General features: G+C 45.6%; 1 protein-coding gene and 1 non-coding gene across 2 annotated transcripts in view; both read left to right on the top strand.

The window, feature by feature from the left end:
• The window catches only part of WDR88 (WD repeat domain 88), a 38,643-nt gene extending 23,495 nt beyond the window's left edge, over positions 1 to 15,148 (top strand). Inside the window, exons 7-11 of the mRNA XM_006762262.2 lie at positions 3,275 to 3,462; positions 5,171 to 5,253; positions 7,280 to 7,348; positions 12,724 to 12,816; positions 14,655 to 15,148. Coding sequence (XP_006762325.1) covers positions 3,275 to 3,462; positions 5,171 to 5,253; positions 7,280 to 7,348; positions 12,724 to 12,816; positions 14,655 to 14,822 — 601 coding nt within the window. The 3' untranslated portion in view covers positions 14,823 to 15,148. The remainder of the gene's footprint in view (positions 1 to 3,274; positions 3,463 to 5,170; positions 5,254 to 7,279; positions 7,349 to 12,723; positions 12,817 to 14,654) is intronic.
• Positions 15,149 to 16,663: 1,515 nt separating this feature from the next.
• TRNAT-AGU lies at positions 16,664 to 16,737 on the top strand. Its single transcript has one exon. It is a non-coding gene; the product is annotated as a tRNA-Thr (tRNA).
• Positions 16,738 to 21,346: the final 4,609 nt, after the last annotated feature.

The raw sequence follows: 21,346 nt of genomic DNA, 5'->3' as shown, positions 1-21,346 counted from the left end.
TTTTACTTACTATGTTCTGTCTTCCTTTCTGATGTTCCAAGTTTCTTTCTTTTACTGCTTTCTTTCTGTTTAGAAAAACTTCCTTTAGACATTCTTTTAGGGTAGGTCTGAGGGCCATAAATTCTCTTCTTTTTCTTTTTTTTTTAATATATTTTATTGATTTTTTACAGGGAGGAAGAGAGAGAGATAGAGAGTTAGAAACATTGATGAGAGAGAAACATCGATCAGCCGCCTCCTGCACATCTCCTACTGGGGATGTGCCTGCAACCCAGGTACATGCCCTTGACCGGAATCGAACGTGGGACTTTCCAGTCCGCAGGCCGACGCTCTATCCACTGAGCCAAACCGGTTTCGGCCTCTTAGTTTTCTTTAATCTGAAAATGTCTTGATTTCCTCTTCATCCCCAAAGGCTATTTTTGCTGGATACATAAATCTGGGTTGACAAGTTTTTTTCTTTCAGCATGTAAAAACTGTCATGTCACTTTCTCTGGCTCCTGTGGTTTCTGATGAGAAATACACTGTCATTCAAATTGCTTCCCCCTTTTAGGTGAGGTGTCATTTCTCTCTCACTGCTTTCAAGATTTTTTTCTCTGTCTTCACTTTTCAGAAGTTTAATTATGATGTGTCTGTGTATAGATTTCTTTGAATTTATTCTATCTGGAATTATATATTTTTGAATCTATAGGTTTATGTGTTTTGCCAAATATGGTAACATTTCAGATGTAATTTCTCTGATTACTTTGTCAGCCCCACTCTCTTTCTCCTTTCCTTCTGGAATCCTGGTGAAACAAATGCTTAAATATTTTTGTTATAATCCCACAGGTTCCTGAGGTTCTGTCCCCCCCCCCCCATTTTTTTTTGATAGGTTAATTTATATTGTCCACCTTCATAGTTACTAATGCTCTTCTCTGTCCTCCCCATTGAGTTTTTAATTTTGGTTACTGTATTTTTCAGTTCTGAAATTTCCATTTGATCAATCTTTAGATCTTCTATTTTTTGGGGGGGGGGTGGGGCTGAGGATTTCTATCATTTTGTTTGTTTCAAGCGTGATTATAATTGCCCATCAAAACATTTTTTTTTAAAATTTAATCTCCACCAGAGGATTTTTTTTCTAATTGATTTTCATTTTCTGTTAATCTTCACCTGAGGATATTTCACCCCCGCCCCCATTGATTTTGAGAGAGAGTGGAAGGGAGGGGCAGAGACACAGAGAAACATTGATGTGAGAGAGACACATTGATTGGTTGCCTCCTGCACATGCCCCAATTGGGGCAGGGGATCGAGCCTGCATCCAAGGTACATACCTTTGTTTGGAATCGAACCCATGACCCTTCAGTCCGTGGGCTGGTGCTCTAACTACTGGACAAACTGGCTAGGCTAATTGATTTTTAGAGAGAGGGGAAGGGAGACAGAGAGAAAGTGAGGGAGGTGAAAGAAAAACATCAGTTCGTTGTCTCTGTATGTGCCTCAACCAAACCCAAAACTTAGGTATGTGCCCTGATCAGGAATTGAACCCGCAACCTTTTGGTGCATGGGACAGCACTCCAACCAACTGAACCCCCCAGCCAGGGCCCATCAAATCATGGCTACTTAAAAGAGGTAGGGATGGGACTGCAGTTTCCCCCAAGATATTTGGCTGGAGTATGGTGGGTATTGCCTAAAGATATTCTGTTTTCTCAGGCTCTGCCTTTGGCTAGGGAGAAGGAGTTCATTTGGTGGCCTTCCCTTTGTTCGCCCTTGCCTTGTTGTTACAGGTTTTCCAGTGCCCAGTCCAGGATATATGAAGCAAAAGGAAAACCCTAGGGCCTCACAGCAGGCCCCCCCTTTTCCCCAAGAGTCCTGGCTTGTCTGCCTTCTTTTCTCCACCCTCCAGTCTTCTGTTTGCTCTATAAATGCCCAGGGCTGTTCTCTGTGCTGCACAGGAGGAAGAGAGAGAAGCGCATTGACTCCATCTTGTCCAGACATGCACACGCAACACAAGCACTCCCCCCAAACATTGGTACCAAGGAAAATGGACTTTGATGAGAAGTGGAATTTGTTTGAAATGAGAACCCATCCTGGAGAATAGATTTATCCCTGGTCTGAATCTACCCCAGTGACAGTGTCCAGACTCTGGGGTGGCCTTTATTTTCCATCTCCAGGTTTAAACCCAATGAGAGTGTCTGGGTGCTGAGATGGCTCTCAGCCCAATAGGCATAGGAATTTGGAAAGTTTTACCCTGAATGCCCCTGGGAAGTTGACTCCTCCCCGTGCCCCACCCCCGCCCCCCCTTGATTTTGCTCCATTTGCGCATTTCAAAGAACTGAAACAGAGTCCAAAATTCTGACCTGAGCACTAGAAAACAGTTTTGTCCAACCCTTTCCTCAGGTGAAAGGATTGATTTTATGAGCCAGGCTACTCAGAGATGCTCATTTATGTTCATAGATTTGCTTGAAAACTCTGTCTATAACAGGAGATGAGAATCATGGGAAAAATACTTTGAGGATTACAAACAACAACAAAAAGCAGCAAAGTGCTCACAGATTTCTTTTTTCAAAACAAGAAGACATTCAAAAATTGAGAATGGATAACCCAAAACTATAGTAATTAAATGCACAACATTACAATATGCTTTAATGAACCGAAGACAGACAAAGAGAGAGAGAGGAGAAAAAGAGAAAGGGAGCGAGCAGTTGGGGTAAAGAGGAGTGAGTGGGAGGGGGTGGGGCAGGGGCGCTGGGGAGACTGGCCAAGCCTCCATCCAGGTCCTGGAGGGAGAGGAGGTGGAGGGTGAATGGGAGAGCCATGTGATCCAGCCCCAGGCCTGACGGCTGTTAGTCCTTTAACTGTCCCCACAGCTTTTCCAGCTGCTCTTTGTCCTCAAGCCCAAGCAGCTCTGAACAGTGCAGTGGTTCTCTGCAGGGGCAGTTGGACCCCAGTGGACACTTGGCAGTGTATGCAGCCAGTTTTGTTGTCACAACTAGGTGTGAGGGCTACTGGCATCTAGCGGGTGGAGCCCAGGGTAGACACCCAACATATTACAATGTACAAATCAGTTCCCTATCACAGTGAGTTATTCAGTACAAAATGTCAGTATTGCCACGAAGGAGACATCCCGGAATAGTGAGACGTAGTTAGAGCAATTACTGTCCGGACCATGGTAGGCAGGAACGAGGTCCATAGGTCACAGGGCATCAGCTCCAATGCCCACTCCCTTCCCCTCCCCCCATGTGGGTGGGCCATCAGATTTTGTAGGAGCCAAGTGCTAACATGTGCACCCTTCCATCTGTTTCAGGGCACATAACAATGCAGTATCAAGCTGCTGTTTTACCTCCAGCGGCCATTTCCTGTGTACAAGTTCTTGGGATAAAACCTTAAAAATATGGAACGTCCATACAGGGGAGTTTCGAAACCAGGGAGCCTGTGCAACTCTGATGCATGGCCATGAAGGTTCTGTGAGTTCCTGCCAGTTTGCCAGAGACAGTGAGTGATACACACTTAGGAGGATGCTGCACCTGTGGGGATGCCGGGCAGGGTTCCTCATGTTTCATTCACGTGAACTTTCCTCAGCACAGAGTTGATTTTCAATGCTGTTGGCAGGGAGGGTAGATTTCTTTTCCACAAGAACAACAACAACAACAAAAAAGGCAAGAGGGAGATTCATAGACATAGTTTGTAAGTGATAGAAACTCAGTTCACTGTGATGTAAGTAGCAAAAGAAATTAACTCCTGTAATGGGAAAGTATAGGCTCTGGTCTCACTTGAGATGTGGCTGGGTCCAGACACTCAGACTATGTGTCAGGGAGCCAACTCTTCTACTTAGACCAGCTTCTTTCTTGTATTGGTATTTTTCCCCAAGTAGGCAAAGTGGCCCCTGGTGGTTCAGGCCAACAGCGGTTCTGGCTGCTGGCACTCCTGAAGAAAGAAAGTCCCTCTGATGGTCCCAGCACAAGTCCCACGGAAGACTCCCATTGGCTCAGCATGGGTCACATGCCCATCTCTGAACCAATCACTTTAGCAGGGAGTGAAAGGTACTGATTGGCCTGGTCTGAGTGACTTGTCCATTTCCAGAGTTAGAGGTTAAGGTCAGCACACTCTGAAGCAGGACTGATAATAGGTGAGGGAAATTGGGACGCTATTTCCAGATGAAGGGGCAATGACAATAAGCTGCCATGGCAGCTAACCCCTGTGGGGGAGTGACTGCTCCTGAGACCCAGGAGCCAAAGCTTAAACTCCTCCATCCTCATGGAGTGTGTGTGGGGAGCACCCGGCCAGCACCCACACAATCACAGTCTCACTTGAGAAATGCAAGGGTTTTTCTGAATAACTTTTCCTCTTCAGAAGCAGCCTCTGTGAAAGTCAGACCCACTACGAGGTGCCCTGCCAGTTTCCATCCTTGGCTTTATTGGGTTCAGAGTTGCACAGTCAATCGCTTCTATTTGCAGATTCCATCTTTGTAAATCACAGGCTAAAATTTATTTGTAGCCCTAAAGTCAGTACTCATGGCACTTTTGTGGTCACTCGTGGATATGTGAATTGCAGCAGGGAGCTTGAGTTAGCCTGTGCATGCATTCCCAGCTGAAGTTGAGCAAGGTGACTCGCTGCCTTCTTGTTTCATCTCTCTTATCATACTGTGTACTTTTTGTGATCTATTTAGTGACACGTTTCACAATTTGAGCTTTTAGTTGAGTTACTGTTTAAGCCAGACTCCTAGTACACGGTTGCACTGCTGTCCAGTGTTCCTAAGTGAGACAAAGCTGCAAAATGCCTTATGGGGAAAACACATGTTACAGAAGCTTCATTCAGGCAGGAGTTACAGAACTGATGGCCATGAATTCAGTTCTAATGAATAAACAATATATATATATATAAATAAGGTGTCTTTAAACAGAAACCAACATAAAACAAGGTTATGTATTGATCAGTGAAGGAAATGTGACCAGAAGCTCACAGGAACCTAACTCTGTATTTCCCTTAAGAACAATGGTTCAGTATTTGCAAATTCAGTGTTTGCAATGACTTGACAGAACATAGCTACCATTAGTAATGAGAAGTAATTGGGGTCAGAGTGTCCTCAGAGTGAGCCATGAGGCACCTCACTGACGCAGCCTCAGACCCGCTGGGACCTCCCACGGGAGGAAGCAGTTGGCTGGGGAAGATGACCCCTTGAGACTCTGATTTTGTGTTGCAGCATCTTTTCTCGTGTCTGGAGGGTTCGACAAGTCTGTGGCTATTTGGGATGTCGGAGAAGGCTACCTGAAGCACTCCTTGAAGGTACCAATGCCAGCATCAGATAGAGATCTGAGCTCTGTTCCTTAGTCATTCCATGCGGGGTGGTGGATGCTGGGGGCACGGCAGACCTAGACGTCGCCTGTGGAGCTGATACCCCTGTGGGGAAGGACAAGCAAATCATCGACAGCGTGAGTGAAATGGAGAAACCACAATGGGCGATGTGGTAGAAACGGACTGCAGGGACAATCCGTGGTGGGTGGGAAGGGAGGGCCTCGTGGAGAAGGTGGCCTTTGAGCTGAGAAACAGATGGCAAGGAAGGACTGGATGAGTGAGGCTCTTGTGGGAGGGAATTCCAGGCAGATGGAAAAGCAGATGCAGAAACTCAGAGATGGGAAAGTGTGTAAGAACAAGAGAAATCACTGTGCAGAAGGCTGAATGCCACCGTGAGGTGCGCACAGAAAACTGTGGGCTCCAAAATTGGGTGCTTTTGGCTGCAAGTTAGAGAAGACTCCACTCAGAGTAGCTCTATAATAAGGGCATGGATTCTCCAACGTGGCCAGATTCCAGAGTTCGGTGGTCCCAGGACCAGCTCCTTCACTGCCGCTGTTCCACCCTAAGATGTCCGCATACTCCTCGATCCTGTGATTTCATGGCACCTTTGGCTGGGAATGCTTGCGTCCATGAGTCTTGGTCTCTCTGTTCCCTGTGACCAAATGTAGATGATGTCCCCTTGATCACCCCAACATTCAGCCTCCCATGGCTGGTCGGCCTGAGCTTTCTTCTCCGAGCATTTGGAGGGGCAAAAGGAGTTTATATCACAGCAAATAAATGGCTTAAAACTCAATGTTCAACTGCCCTGTGCTTAAAATTAAGTCCCTTTGTCCTCCTGTTAGTTTGTTCTACTCACTTTTCCTCTCCACTCCTCTCTCTCTCTCTCTCTCTATTCTTCCACCCTCAAATCCCTGCCCTTTTGTTATGCACATCAGTTTAACCTTCTCTCTGGTTCCCTGTCCTCCTACCAAACCATGTTGCCTCACTGTCCACCTCTTTGCAGAAGACAAAGGCCAAAGAGTGATAAGGATGCTAACACAGAGCTGACGTCATCAAATGTCTGGCCAGCAATGGTGTCCATCTCCTCTGAGCTCCTTTGTATCTGAGGAAAGCTATCCCCCATTTGCTTAAGTTTGTAGTCACTTGAAGCCAAAAGCCCTCTCACCAATTGGACCTGTGAGTAGTGTTCCCTAGAACAAAGAAAGCAAAAGCCTGCAAGAGGTGCTCTGGCACCAGCTGGGAATGCAATAGTTCTCTTCCTGTCCTCCTGTTTTTTAAAAACACACGAAGGCCAGCCTGTGTGGCTCAGAGGGTGAGCGTCACCCCCCATGCACCAAGAGGTCACAGATTCTATTTCTGGTCAGAGAACAGGCCTCTGTTTCGGGCTCAATTCCCAGTAGGGGGTGTGCAGGAGGGAGCCAATCAGTGATGTTCCTCTTTCATCGATGTTTCTATCTCTATCTCTCTCCCTTCTTCTCTCTCTAAAAATAAAGAAAATAAAAAAGACATACATGTGTACCACAAGCCTTTACATTCTGTGTTCCACCTTAAATGCCCTTGGCGAAACCAGGGAAACACAATTACTAGTAGTTACTCTTGAATGTAAGCAACATTGGGTTCTTCACTTTTTTTGTTTTGTTTTTGTTGTTCTTATAAAACCTTTCTTCTAGATCAGCGGTTCTCAACCTGGGGGTCGCGACCCCTTTGGGGGTCGAACGACCCTTTCACAGGGGTCGCCTAAGACCATCGGAAAACACATATATAATTACATATTGTTTTTGTGATTAATCACTATGCTTTAATTATGTTCAATTTGTAACAATGAAAATACATCCTGCATATCAGATATTTACATTACAATTCATAACAGTAGCAAAATTACAGTTATGAAGCAGCAACGAAAATAATTTTATGGTTGGGGGTCACCACAACATGAGGAACTGTATTAAAGGGTCGCAGCATTAGGAAGGTTGAGAACCACTGTTCTAGATCCTTGTTAAAATTCTGCTTTCCACAGGGCCATAATGACTGGGTGATGGATGTTGCCATTAGCAACAACAAGAAATGGATCCTGTCTGCTTCAAAGGTAAAAGTGGCCAGCCTTTGGGTGACCTAAAATCTCTATTGCATTTGTGAGAATTGGTGATAACAGAAGCGCTATTGTCCAGTAAAATTCTTGGGCAGGCTCAGTTTGAGGTCCACACCTGGCCAGGCTGCCCCCCTCCAGGGAGGCGCGTGGACAGGGAAAGGAAGGTCCTCTGCCCCTCATGTGGGGAGTTGCCAGGTATTTCTGGGCCTGCACCGCTGGCATTTGAGTTTTATTGGAACAAGGGCCTGGCCAGACTGGTAAGTGGCAAAGCCAACCAGAGTTCTTGGAGGGGGAGGCATCAGCTGCAGACAAGGAGCAGAGATCACCCTGAGCTCCCAGGTGTCTTCCCTCCCTACCTCACTGCATCCTGGGATTCCCATTTCAGTGGCACATAGCGACTAGCCCAGGATAGCCTGAGGGCTGTCCTCCAGGTGTGAGGACCAGAGAAGCGGGGAGTCACCTTGCCCCCCACCTTTATTTGAGACATGTCATTCTCTAAGCTGAAAGTTTCTAAATCTATGGGACTGTGGACAAGACTCTGCCTGGGCAGTATCAACCCAGGATACTGCCATGCCTGACAGGAAAACCATGTGTCATTTTTTAATTTTGTTTTTTAAAGATTTTTTTATAAATTCATTTTAGAGAGGGAGATATATCAATGTGAGAACACACACCCACTACCAGGGATTGCACCCCCAATCCAGGCATGTGTCCTACTGGGAATCAAACCAGCAACCTTTCACTGCATGTTCCGATGGCCAACCAACTGAGCCACACCAGCCACACCAGGGCTATGTGTTATTATTTTAATACTAGAGGCCCGGTGGGGTCCCTTGGCCTGGCCTGCAGGATCTGGCCAAAACTGGCTCTCCGACATCCCCTGAGGAGTCCCAGATTGCAAGAAGGCACAGGCCAGGACAAGAGACCCCACTGGTGTATGATCGGGGTCAAGGAGGGACTGCGGGAGGGCTCCAGAGTGTGTCTGGCCCATCTCTCGCTCCGCTGGACCCCAGTAGCAAGCTAACCTGCTGGTTGGAGCGTCTTTCTCCTGGTGGTCATTGCACGTCATAGCGACTGGTCAACAAGTTGACTGACTGCCCCCTGCTGGTCAGTGCATGTCATAGCAACTGGTCGACAGGTTGACTATCTGCCCCCTGGTGGTCAATGCATGCCATAGGAAGCAGTCGAGTGACCTTAACATATCATTAGCATATTATGCTTTGATTGGTTGAATGGCTGACCAGATGACCAGACACTTAGCATATTAGGCCTTTATTATACAGGATAAAAACATGAAAAATGCCCTGGCCTGTGTCACTCAGTGGTTAGAGTGTCAGTCCACACACCAAACGGTTGAGGGTTTGGCTTGATTTCCAGTCAAGGGCACTTACCTGGGTTGCAGGTTCAATCTGAGCCCTGGTCAAGGGTCATTCGGGGAGCAACCAATCAATGTGTCTCTCTCACATTGATGTTTCTCTTTCTCTCTCTCCCTCCTCCCTCCATTTCACTCTCTTTTAAAAAAATAATGGAGCCTGGCCGGTGTTGCTCAGTGATTGAGTGTTGGCCCAGGAACCAGGAGGCCATGGTTTAATTCCCAGTCAGGGCACAGGTTGTGGGTTCAATTCCCAGAAGGGCATGCAGGAGGCAGCTGATCAATGATTCTCTCTCATCCTTGATGTTTCTATCTTTCTCTCTCTCTCCCTTCCTCTCTCTGAAATCAGTAAAAACATATTTTTAAAAATTGCTATAAAAAAAAACAATGGAAAAATATCCTTGGCTGGAGATTAAAAGAACAAAGAAAGAAACAAAGAAAGCCATGAAAGATGATTGTCAGTTATAACTCAAGAAAGTGGAAAAAGTAAAAATTAAAACAAAATATGAAAAATGAGTGTTTATTTGAAATTATGTTTTACTTTTCTGTTGCATAAATGCTCTTATTTAAATAAAGCAACAATAGGACTAGTTACTAGCAGTAATTAGTAGTAATTAATAGTAGGACTAATTAAACAAATATGTTTAAGAAAAATATAAAACATTTTATGACGTTTCTTTCTGTCCTTGGATACAACAATTTATTTAGATTTTTAAAAAGTCTTTATGAGAGAGAGAGAGAGAGAGAGAGAGAGAAATCGATTGGTTGCCTCCTATATGCACGACCTGGGGACAAAATGTGCCCTGACCAGGATGATGCTCAACAAACTGAGCTACACCCCAGGGCTCAGTGTATATTCTTATTTTTTAAAAAATATATTTTTATTGATTTAAGAGAGTAAGGGAGGAGAAGAGATAGAAACATCAATGATGAGAGAGAATCATTGATCAGCTGCCTCCTGCACACTCGCCACTGGGATGTGCCGGCAATCAAGGTACATGCCCTTGACCAGAATCGAACCTGGGACCCCTCAATCCCCAGGCCGACGCTCCATCCACTGAGCCAAACTGCTCAGGGCTCTACCTATTTTATAATTGGAATTTTTGTTTTTCTGTTATTGATTTGTATGAGGTGTTTATATATTTTGGATATTAATCCCCTAACAGATATATAATTTGCAATTATTTTTCTCCCAGTCCACAGACCTCCTTTTCATTTTATTCTTTTTTTGTTCTGTTTTGTTAATCCTCACATGAGGATTGTTTTTTCATTGCTTTTTATTGAAAAAAGGAGGGAGGAAGTGGGGGAGGGAGGGAGAGAGAGAAAAAGAGAAAGAGTAAGAAAAAAAGAAAGAGAAAGAGAGGAGAGAGACACATCGACTGGTTGTCTTCCGCAGGAGCCCAACAGGGGAGGATGGAGAGCGAACCGAGGTACATGGCCTTTTCTGGAATTGAACCCGAGACCCTTTGGTGCGCAGGCCAGTGCTCCACCCCCTGAGCACACCAGCCAGGGTTGACTGTTTCTTTTGCTGTGCAGAAGCTTTTTAGTTTGAGATAGTCCCCGTTATTTATTTTTGCTTTTGTTTCTTGTGCTTTTGGTGCCATATCTGAATGTTTATTTTCCTGAAGGTATTTTTAAGATCAAGCTTCATAATGGCATGTAAACTTTGCAGATCTGTGTAGTTTGATACATATTGTTGCATTTGAAATATTGTGTGTATTGTAACTGGCTTTATACAAAAGAGTGAATAGTGGAAATTGTATAATGTAATCATATAGTCAAAAGTATTAACAACAACAAAAGAGGCACAAAAGTTTTAAATTTTGATGAAGTCCAGCTTATCTATTTTGTATTTTGTTGCTTGTGTTTTGGTGTCAAATCTAAGAAACGACCGCCTAATCCAGTGTGACAAAAATTTGCTCCTATGTTTACTTCTAAGTTTTCTAATTCTTCTAGTTTTAGGTTTTGGAACCCTGGTCAAAAATAACTGACAATAAATGTGAGGGTTTACTAGTATTTTGGGCCTCAATTCTATTCCATGGACTTATGTTTCTATTTCTTGTGCCTGAACTACCCTGTCTTGATAACTGTAGCTTTGTAGTAAGTTTTGAATCCTCCAAAGTTGTTGTTCTTGTTCTAGATTGTTTTGGCTATTCTAGGCCCCTTGAATTCCCATATGGATTATAGGATCAGTTAGTGACTATCTGCAGAAGAGTCAGCTGGGGTTTTCACAGGGATTGTGTTGAATCTGGAGATCATTTTGGGGGCTACTGCCATCTTACCAATATTAAGTTTTCTGATTCATTGAACATGGGATGTCTTTCAATTTATGTCCTCTTTAGTTTTAACAATATTTTTTAGATATTGGTCTGTGAGTTTTGCACTTCTTTTATTAAATTTATTTCTAAGCATTTTATTCCTTTTGATGCTAAATGGAATTGTCCAATTGCAAGATTGTTCACTGCAAGTGTATAAAAATACAATTGATTTTTGTGTATTGATTTTTATATCCTGCCCTCCTACTGAGCTTGTTAATTAGTTCTAATAGCTTTTTAGTAGATTCCTTAGGATTTATTATATACAAGGTCATATAATCTTCAAATAGAGATAATTTTACTTCTTTTCAAATTGGATGCCTTATATTTCTTTTTTTTTCCACATTAGTATTTTTGTGGAAGATGAAAAACTTTTGAATAATTTAGAATTGCCTATCTCATCCCCAGTTACCATATGTGCTTTTCACACTTTCTTCTCTACCAAACCTAATCAGGCATTTCCGCATACCGTGCAGTGTGCTTTGTTCTGGTTATTTACTCTCCAGTCTAGGTGCTTTTGTGAAGAGACAGTTTTCTTTTAATTTTCACCCAAGGATATTTTTTTCCATTGATTTTTTTTTTAGAGAGAGAGTGAAAGGGAGGGAGGGAGGGAGGAGGAGAAGAGGAAGAAGAGGAGAAAGAGGAAGAGGAGGAGGAGGAGGAAAGGGAGGGGGAGGAGGGGGAAGATAGAGAGAGTTAGAAAGGAGAGAGAGAGATTGGTTGCCTCCCATACGCGCCCAGAGACTGGGGCCAGGGATTGAATTTGCAACCAAGGTACATGCCCTTGATTGGGAATCAAATCCTCAACCCTTCAGTCTTTGGGCTGATGGTCTAACCATGGAGCAAAAAGACTAGGGCTAATTGATTTTTTAAAATTGGTTTTTAATTAAATAGAGAAGAGGGGAGAGAGAAACATGGATTGGTTGCTTCCTGTATGTGTCCTGACCAGGGATTGAATCTGCATCCTAGGTATGTGCCCTGACCAGGAATCAAACTCGCAACCTTCTGGTGTCAAACCTGCAACCTTTTGGTATACTGGAGGATGTGCAGGGCCCCCAATCTACTTTCACGTGTCTCACTGTCATTAAACACAATTGTGTAGCTTCCTTTTCTGGTGACGCATGGGCCATGCTGTCATTGGTCTTGTAATTGTCCTCATTTTCATTATCCTCTTACGAAACGGGTCACGACAGTCACAGTTTAAAAATTCCATCAGCACTATCTGAAACAAAGCTCAACAGTTAATCCATAGGTAGAATCAAAGGCAAACTGTTAAAACGCAGAGTTACAATGCAGTTAAGTTGAATATTTAAGTCGCATCACTGGGAGTGAATCACAGTGATGGACGATCTATTATTGTGAACTGCAAATTGTGGGAAACAGTCATGCCCTATGGCAGGTGAGTCATCTGTGCATATCCATTTGGCATTGAAGATATTTTGCTTTCAGCTCCTATTATGAACATCCACACCCATTGATGAAAAATGGGACATGGGACTTGCAGAGCATAAGCTGGAAAGGCGCTGGAGAAACTGAGACAGTTGGTCACCTGAACTCTGCTCCTCTGCAGGTCAAGTTTCTCCACACGAAACCCGTAACCCAACGAGCTGCGCCTCCCTGGGGCCGCCCAGCCCCAAGAGCCCGTTTTGTGACCGCTGGTTTGCTGTTTAACTTTTTTTTTTTAGGATAGGACCATGAGGCTATGGAATATTGAAGAAATTGACCAAATTCCTTTGGTAATCAAGTGCAAAGAGGCCCGGGGCTTAAAGGTGAACCAGGTTGGTACTGGATAAAATTAAGCCAAATGAAGGCTTTCATTAGTTACCACTACAAATTAATTTATTCTTTGAACAAATATTCCGTAACTGGGGAATGAAACCATGAACAGATTGAAATTCTTGTCCTGAAGGAGCTTAAATTGTAAAAGGGGAGAAAAACAAAGAAATAAGGAAATATTTAGTGAGTCACATGGTGCTGAGTAACTGGGAGAAAAATAACAGGGAAGGGGAATGAGAGAGCTGGAGGCTGCTCAAAGGGTAGACAGGATAGGGCTCACTGAGAAGGTGACATTTGTTCAAAGACTTGAAGATGGTGCCAGTGTTTAGGGGAAGAACTTCCCAATAGAGGGAACAGCCAGTGTGGAGACTCTGAGGCAGAAGTGAGCCTGGTACGTATTTGAGAAGTGGAGTGAGTGAGGGGACGGGGACGTGAGCCGGAGGGAGCACTGGGCACACAGCTGGATACTGCCTGCGCCTCCTACACTCTGGCAGCAGACCCTCTGGTCAGGCTCTCAGTGCCCCATTGCCCATGGAAAGGGCTCCGGTGCCTGTGTTTCTTTAGTGAAAGATCTTGATGGTAGAAAGAGCACATCCTCTGCTTCACCAGGTGCAGCCAGGGCTGGCCACAGAGGTTCTCCCGGGGCAGTGGGGGCCGGTCCCTACTAGGACCATGGAGCCGACACCTGGCTGCCACTTTAAGAGGCTGAGGAGTCTACCCTGGGCCCTCTCGAGTCTTCCTTCCCTTGGAATCCCACAGTCACCTAGGCTCGTCTCCTTTCAGAAGGTCTGGCTGGGAGCCACTGCTTCTGGAATGACTAATTTAGGACCAGCACTGTGGGGTAGGGGACTGGGGGGTGGGAGCCACATGAACCTCGTTTTTGTGCCAGCAGGTTCTCATAGCCACTGAAGCCATGTTGGCCCTGAGGCCCTGGAAGCTGACTGACTAGCTACAGAGCAGTGCTGGCCCATGTCCTCCACTTGCCAGGGGCTGCCGCCTCTGAGCCCTGTCATTCTGGGGTTGGGCCATGAGAAATTATACTGTGGAAAAAAGAAGATTTAATTTAAGAAAAAGGCTGGATTGTCTCAGAGGCCAGATTGCTCAGAGGGCCTGCCCCATGCAGGGCTTGGTCTGTCGTCCTGCTCGCTTTCGTATCCTGAAAGGCAAGGGTGGCAAAACACAGGAGCTTGGGGCACGAGGGCAGAGGCATGCCACCTTGCAGGCTTGTCTCGGGGGACTGTGTTGTGATGGGAACTCCCGAGAGACCTCTCCCCATGGCCCAAGAGCCCCCCTGCCCCGTGGTGTCGCTCACTTGTTTGTGGGAAGCAGATGTAGTGAGTGAGCTGGGCTGCCCTGTCGACTCTTCTCTGTGTGCTTTGGCCAGAAACAGGCTCTGAGATGGAGGAGGATGCTCAGCAACTTCATCATCTAGTAAAAACCCCTGCTTTGTTCAGAAATTGTGATTATTCGCTTTTCACGGTCCTACTAAAAGTGATGTTAAGGAGTCAGGCTATCCCCTTGGCCCCATGGTTCTTTGCACAGAGCAGAGGAGGGGGTTAGAACCCTCCGCCCTGTCCTCCCCACTGCCAAATGCTTGCCATCCTGCCCCCAGAACCCCGATACCTGCATAGCTCTTCGCGGGGAGAGAGGGAGAAGCCTGTGCCGGTTCTCTCCGTGGCCTGCAATTCCACCCTTGCTTGGCTAGAAACCCCCGAGAGGAGGCAGCTCTCTCCGTAACCTACCCCACGGTGGCTGGTCTGGGTGAGAGAATCCTAACTGCACGCCTTGATCCCTTCTGACTAGCACCTCTTTTCCATTATGTTTGAACATTTCATGTCAGTGTGAAGCATGCGAAAGGCCTTTCTCCACCTACGACAGTGACGTCTTTTCTGAAACGGTCACCAAGTGTGTGTTCTGCCGGATGGATGCAAGTTTGTCAGCACAGGCCTTGTCATCAGAAAGGAAGGACTCGCCCGCACGGGAGTGCAGCTTGGGCAAGGATAACTGATGGCCCCTGGGCCCTTTGAGCGACCTGAGCACAGGCCAGCTCTCACGTAGGTCTCAGGGCTCTGCAGGGACCTTTCCCTGGGCCCTTCCCTGGCGGGTGGGCCTGAAGGGGGCAGGAGCCATGCTCTCGCTGGGCTCCCACCACGGTTCCACCTCAGCTCCACACACCCTATTGAACAGGACTGGATGCTTTTAGTTTTCAGGCAGAATAAACCCAGATCCTTTTGGACACAGAGTGTGCGTGTGAATTTCAGGAGCATTCTTGCTATTTATGAGCTGTACGTCCTGGTGTTCATCCCGACACATTTGGATTCCCATTCTGGGCTCTGGAGTTGCCCTGCAAGGCAGACCTGGGGGCTGGGACCAGCAACCCCTGAGGAAGGGCTTGTGAATGAAGAGGAAGATGTGTGGGGCCTCCTCCGTGGACGAGACTGTGGGTGGCTCCCTGTCTAATGCTCCCAGATGGTCACCAGCCCCGAGCAGAGGTGGTCCAGTTAGGCAGGCAGGTGGTGGGCATTTCTATCACAGAATGTTTCTTACTCTCCCCGCCAGACGTCTCCATTTCCAACATGCCCATGCACGTGGACTGCCGCCTCTGCTTCCACAGAATATCCACAACATAATTACCTCAGAGGTGAAGGTTTCAGACGACAAACACAAAGGCCTCCCTTTTCCATTAGGTAGTGCTCTTGGGTCAAATATCATTCGTATGCTCCTTGGTCCATTTAAAAAACGTAATTGCAGGACTCACTTATTTAGTGCCCATTGTCTGGCATCCTATGTCTGCTCAGGAGCACGTAACCTGATCGTCATTCTTTGTGCTTAGTGATACCCTCCTCAGTCACAACTCTGGTGACTGCTCAACCCTGGTGGCTGGTCAGCAGGCATCCATTTAGTTACACATGTCAAAATTCACAATTTCTCAGCACTTCGGCTCTCCTTTGAAGAGAAGTCCTGTTGCTAGTAGTCTCGAAAAGACATGCATAGAGGTATTATTCTTTCTGCTGTGGAGGATGGGTGGACTACGTATGCCAACACTGTCCTCAGCGATGGGCACTTAGGTTGCTTCTCGTTCCTTTGCTATTACTAATAACACTGGAGTGAGCCTTCTTGTGCACATATTTTTGCAGAAACTTGCATTTCTGTGGACGAGCCTCTCCCACCTGAATTGCTGGGCGAATGGATTAGCAGTATTAGTATATGGTTTTGTTGCTGCTCAACGGCCGGGGCAAGTGTCTGGGTGAGGAGACCAGACTGGGCAGTGAGAAGCCTGGGTGGGGAGGGCCTTGATTTGCAGCCGAATCCTCCCCATGAAGGTGCTGGTGCTCCAGAGAAGCGGCCCAACTGAAGCTGCGGGTCTGGTCCCGACAGGCGTGCAGATGAGCCGCCAGGATAACAGGGTGCGGCTAAGGTGGGCCACCGAGGAGGGCGCCAGTGAGATGGGTCCTGTGTGGTCACTGCGGGACCACCTCGGGGGGTGCGCCCAGACCCCACGCAGGGCTGGCAGGCTGGATCTTCCGAGCGGAAGGGGACTCGGCCTCGCGGACAGCCTGGTGGAGTTCGGGCGCCAGGGCAGAGGCCTGGGCCTTGCGCTAGCGTCCCCCCAAGAAGGAAGCCACGTGGCTCCACACCGGACGCGGACACTCCAGAGACGGCGAAGAGAACGATGCGCGGTCCCCAGCCACCGCGCGCCGGCCTCAAGGACCGCGGTGCTTCAGCGCTCCACTCAGCGGCGTATGTATACACCACGCATGCGTCCGCCGCCGGCAAAACTTGTGCGCATGCGTGCACCGCTGGAGAAGCTAGTAATGGGGAATAGATTCTCGCGGTACCCGTGCGGGCGGCGCCGTGGCTTAGTTGGTTAAAGCGCCTGTCTAGTAAACAGGAGATCCTGGGTTCGAATCCCAGCGGTGCCTGCATTCAGCGTCTCGCAAGCTTTTTGCCCATTTCCAGTTTTGCTCTGCACCCCTACCTTTCTCCTCCCCATTTCGAGTGTGAGAGGGTGATTCTGAGAAGTCATTTCAGACCGTCCCCCTGCTTGCGGCGGGATGGGGCGCTAGCCCTCCCTGGAGTCCACCGGAGGACTGAATCCGGCCAGGGTGACCCCAGAGTAATCAAAGAATGAAAACTGTCGGGAGGGAACGGATCAAGCAGTACCCCGAGTTTGGAGGCATCTTTTCCAGGGGGCCAGGAGTAAGGCTGCGCCCTAAAGCCCGGGCTGGGTAAAAATCCACGGCCCGAGGGCCTGACCCACAGCAATTGAGTCGAAGTCTGGGGCATTGGAATAATTAAAAAGTAACCCAGGAATTCTCTTGTCAAACAACAAAAGCCATGTCAATCGTAACAGGACAGTTTCAACGAGCTGCAGAAATTGCAGTTATGGCATCAGTCTATGTCCCCAATATTCAAATTCATCTGCCCCAGAAGTTGCTCCCATGGGTCTAGGTTTATCATCTGTCTTTTACATTTCGCTTTGAGGTCAATTTCTTGCCCTTTGTAGCTTGGTTGTTTTTGTTTGACATTGCAAAGAAAAACTTTTAAGGATACTTTGAGGCTTTGCAGTTCTGATAGGAACATCAGAGATGAGTTTATTGGTAACAGGGTTTGAGTCATTGTGAGGCTGGTATTTTTCTGACCTCTTTACTGCTAGCCTGAGGGATATCAGGTCAGTTTTGAGCATGTGCCTGTTATGTGGCCAGGGGAGATGTTTAATTTCGTTCAACATTTTTTTTTCTTTTTTAGTTTTGAGAGTACAAATTTTGCACATTTTTGGGTAAAATTTAATCCTAAGTATGTTCTTCTGTTTGATGTTATCGTAAATGGAATTGTTTTTAAAAAATATGTTTTTATTGATTTCAGAGAAAAAGGGAGAGGAGATAGAAAAATGATGAGAGAGAATCACCCATCAGATGCCTCCTGCATACCCCACACTGTGGACAGAGCCCCCAGTCTGGGCATGTGCCCTGATGGGGAATCCAACTGTGACCTCCTGGTTCATAGGTCGATGCTCAACCACTGAGGGGAGATGTACACACCCTATCAGCTGCTCCCTGGGAAGAGTTTCACATTCTCTGGAGAAAGACCTCAGCCTTGGGGAAGGCTCCTTGGACAGTCTCTCAGGTAGAGCTCTACCTTGCTGCCAGGTAAGGGCAAGGAGTGAGGTCTCCGCTGTGCTGGGCTCTCAGTCATTAATATACCTCATGCTGCTCATTTGTGTGGTTGCTTTTATTTTATTTTTGTTAATCCTCACCCGAGGATATTTTCCATTGATTTTTTTTTATTATTCCTCCCTGGTCTGTGCCCCTGAAAGGGAGGAGGAGAGACACAGAGAGAGAAACATTGATGTGAGAGAGACACATCGACTTGCTGCCTCCTGCAAGTCCACCCCGACCTGGATGAGGAATCGAGCCTGCAACCAAGGTACATGCCCTTGACCAGAATCAGACCTGCGATCCTCTGAGGCAAATCAGCCAGGGCTGTGTAGTTATTCTTATTAATCAAACTATAATGTTGAATGTATTTGTACAAATGATATACTTATAAAATGTTATTATTTAATAGGTTAACTAATGTAGAAACAAAACATTTCCCACCACATTTTAATTCTTAAAATTAGATTACATTTTAACACAGAAACTCATGTACATTAACAAATGTACAGACTGATCTTTCTGACTCTAATCTACCACCATAATATTTATTCTAGCATTCCCTCTCACTTTTTCTTTCTCAGCCAGTGAAAAACCCGTCTCCCTCATTATTTCCAATACATTTATTTATTGTTCAACTCTTCTATATATGGAAAATAGTTTCAGAATAGCCTGTATCTGTTTGAGAAACAAATTTGTCAACCAGTGTTTCTCCACAGCTCTCTTTGCTTTAGTCTTACAATATCTAGTCAAAACATCATCTCAGCTCCTTTTTTTCTCATAACTTTCAGTGTGGTTGAGCCACCCATTTGTAAATATTCATTTGTTACTGGGTACATTCTATCTTGATTTCCTGACATTCTGTGTGGTTTCTAAAAATTTGCATACAGAAAAATCCACTCTTGTGATGTACAGATCTATACTTTTTTAAAAATATGTTTTTATTGATTTTTATAGAGAGAGAGAAAAGGAGAGGGAGAGAGAGAAACATCAATGTGAGAGAGAAATACCGATTGCTTGCCTCCGGTCAAACCCGAAACCTGGGTATGTGCTCTGACTGGGAATCGAACTGCCAGCCTTTCAGTGCATAGGATGATGTCCAACCAACTGAGCCATGCCGGCTAGGGCCAGATCTATAATTTTTTGGGGGACAAATAACACAAATTAATTTTGCAATGTTGAACCAGCTTTGCATTCCTGGGATAAGCTCCATTTAGTTGTGATATATTGTCCTTTTAATATTTTGCAGGATTAAATTAGTTAATATTTTGTTGATGAGTTTTGCATTTATGTTTATGTGATATACTGGTCTATAGTTTTCTTTTCTTGTAAAGTCTTTCTCTGGTTTTGGTATCAGGATAAATCTGGCCTCATATAGTGAGTTGGGAAATTTTCCTCCTGTTTTATTTTTCTAAAAAGCTGTGTAGAATTGATAGGATTTCTTCCTTCACTGTTTGGTAGAATTCACCAATGAAACTTCATCTGGGCATGAAGTTTTCTTTGTTGGAAGGTTTTCATTACAAATTTAATTGCTGATAGTTCAAGCACTATTCACTTTATCTATTTCTTCTTGAGTGAACTTTGGTAGCTTCCTATAAAGTTAAACATATATTTATCATGTTTCAACAATCTCACTCCTAGATATTTACCCAAGTGAATTGAAAACTTACATTTGCAACAAAACCTTTTAATTCAGAAGTTCATGGCAAGTTGTAGGACACACTACAAGAATATTTGGGAATGGTTTCTACTTGATGTCAATTCTCAGGGCTTCAAGACCGGACAACCGTAACCCTTGGCCACGGCTGGACACCTGACCCAGGATGGCCTACATAGAAGAGTACCTGGTCAGGCTGGGCCAATTAGAGCCCTTTTATAGAATTTGGAACTTGAGTGGCTGTCCTATAATGTGCAGACTCAGGTGTTGTGGGTGATGGTGGTGGCGGGAGGGCGGGGGAAGGGGGTGGGGGAAGGTGCCATGGTTTCTGCCATGTGGTTGCAGGAAACAGAAATTGGGGAAGAGACCAGATTAGGCACAGGCGAAAAGGCTGGGAAGAGAGATCCGAACCACATAGTTTCCTACCAGTTTCTCTGTGCGTTCCTGTCCTAAGCTCTGGGCCAGATTCCCATAGGAAAAGTTGAATAAGGTTTCCTTACTTGCAGGAGAAAGTGTAATGCTCAAATGTCTCTCCTTGGACAATTTATGTTTTCTTCTGGGGAGGGGAGTTTTTCCACGTTACCTGTCACTTTCCCTCAAGTGGCCTCCTCCTCCGTAGTCTGAGTGGCGGGCCACTGTGGCCGAGCCAGGCCGTGCTTCCCCCATTTTCATCTTCCACGTTGACTTACTGCATGGAGGATCTTGCATGGAGGGCACTCAAAGGACAGCCTGGACAAGGGTGTTGTAAGGAGGGACACCGAGGTCATCTGAATTTTGGACGAAGAATATCAAAGAGCAACCATGACAACGGCGAAGGAGATTCAGGATTTTTGTCTCCCAAGGAGCAAAAAAACCCAAACATGTTGCCTTGAAGGTGTTAAATGTTCCTGAGAGCTTTTATTATGGTTGTTGTCATTGTCATTATTGTTATAACTAGACTTAACTGAGCACAGTAGTTCTGGGTGTCCCTGTGTTCTCCCTACCTCCCAAACTTGACAACTTCATGGCTACTGTGGACACATTTTAGATGGAATCAAATTAGACTTTGGCTCTTGTTGAAACAATTTAGGAAGCTAGAGTTATTTTCTTCTCTTTTTCAATAGAATTTAAAAAAACACAAAGAAAAATGTAAAGAACATTATTTCTTGGTTTTCTAAGTGGCATATAATGTTATTTAAATAAATAGCTGAATGAACTTTCTGTTGTTCATTTTCTGGAAAAAATACTATGCCCTTGGTTTTTGCACAATTTCCTTTGCTGACAATGTAGGGGTTCAAGTGCAAGAAAGCCTGTCCCACAGATCTCGGTGCTCTCCTGCCTGCATGCAGTTCACCGGGTTCCAGGAATGATGTTAAGTTGAACTTGGCCTCAGTTACCTGAGAAAATGTAGATCTGTACTTCCAGTGCTAGATAACTTGCTTGTTTTCTTTGTTATCGGAGATTGAGGAGCTGGGCGGAAACCTGTAGGCTTTTGGTGCTGATCATTTCAGCTGTTGTGATGCTAATGATTCACATATTGAAAAAAAAAATCCTGGAAATCCGCTAAAGAGGAATATCGAAGCACATTCCTTCGGTTGACAAATGTGCCCTTCTGAGAGGCTTAAGGAGGCACAATTTAATTTGGTCTTGTTACTGAGGGTAGTACACATACCTCTTTATTTCTGAATACTTTTTTTCCTTAAAAAATTGCAGAAGGTAGGAATAGGTCATTCACAAAGG

The sequence above is a fragment of the Myotis davidii genome, unplaced genomic scaffold, assembly GCF_000327345.1.
Source record: "Myotis davidii unplaced genomic scaffold, ASM32734v1 scaffold77, whole genome shotgun sequence".
Classification (NCBI taxonomy): Eukaryota; Metazoa; Chordata; class Mammalia; order Chiroptera; family Vespertilionidae; genus Myotis; species Myotis davidii.
Note: the sequence above shows the minus strand (reverse complement) of the source record. Positions and strands in the feature narration are given on the sequence as shown.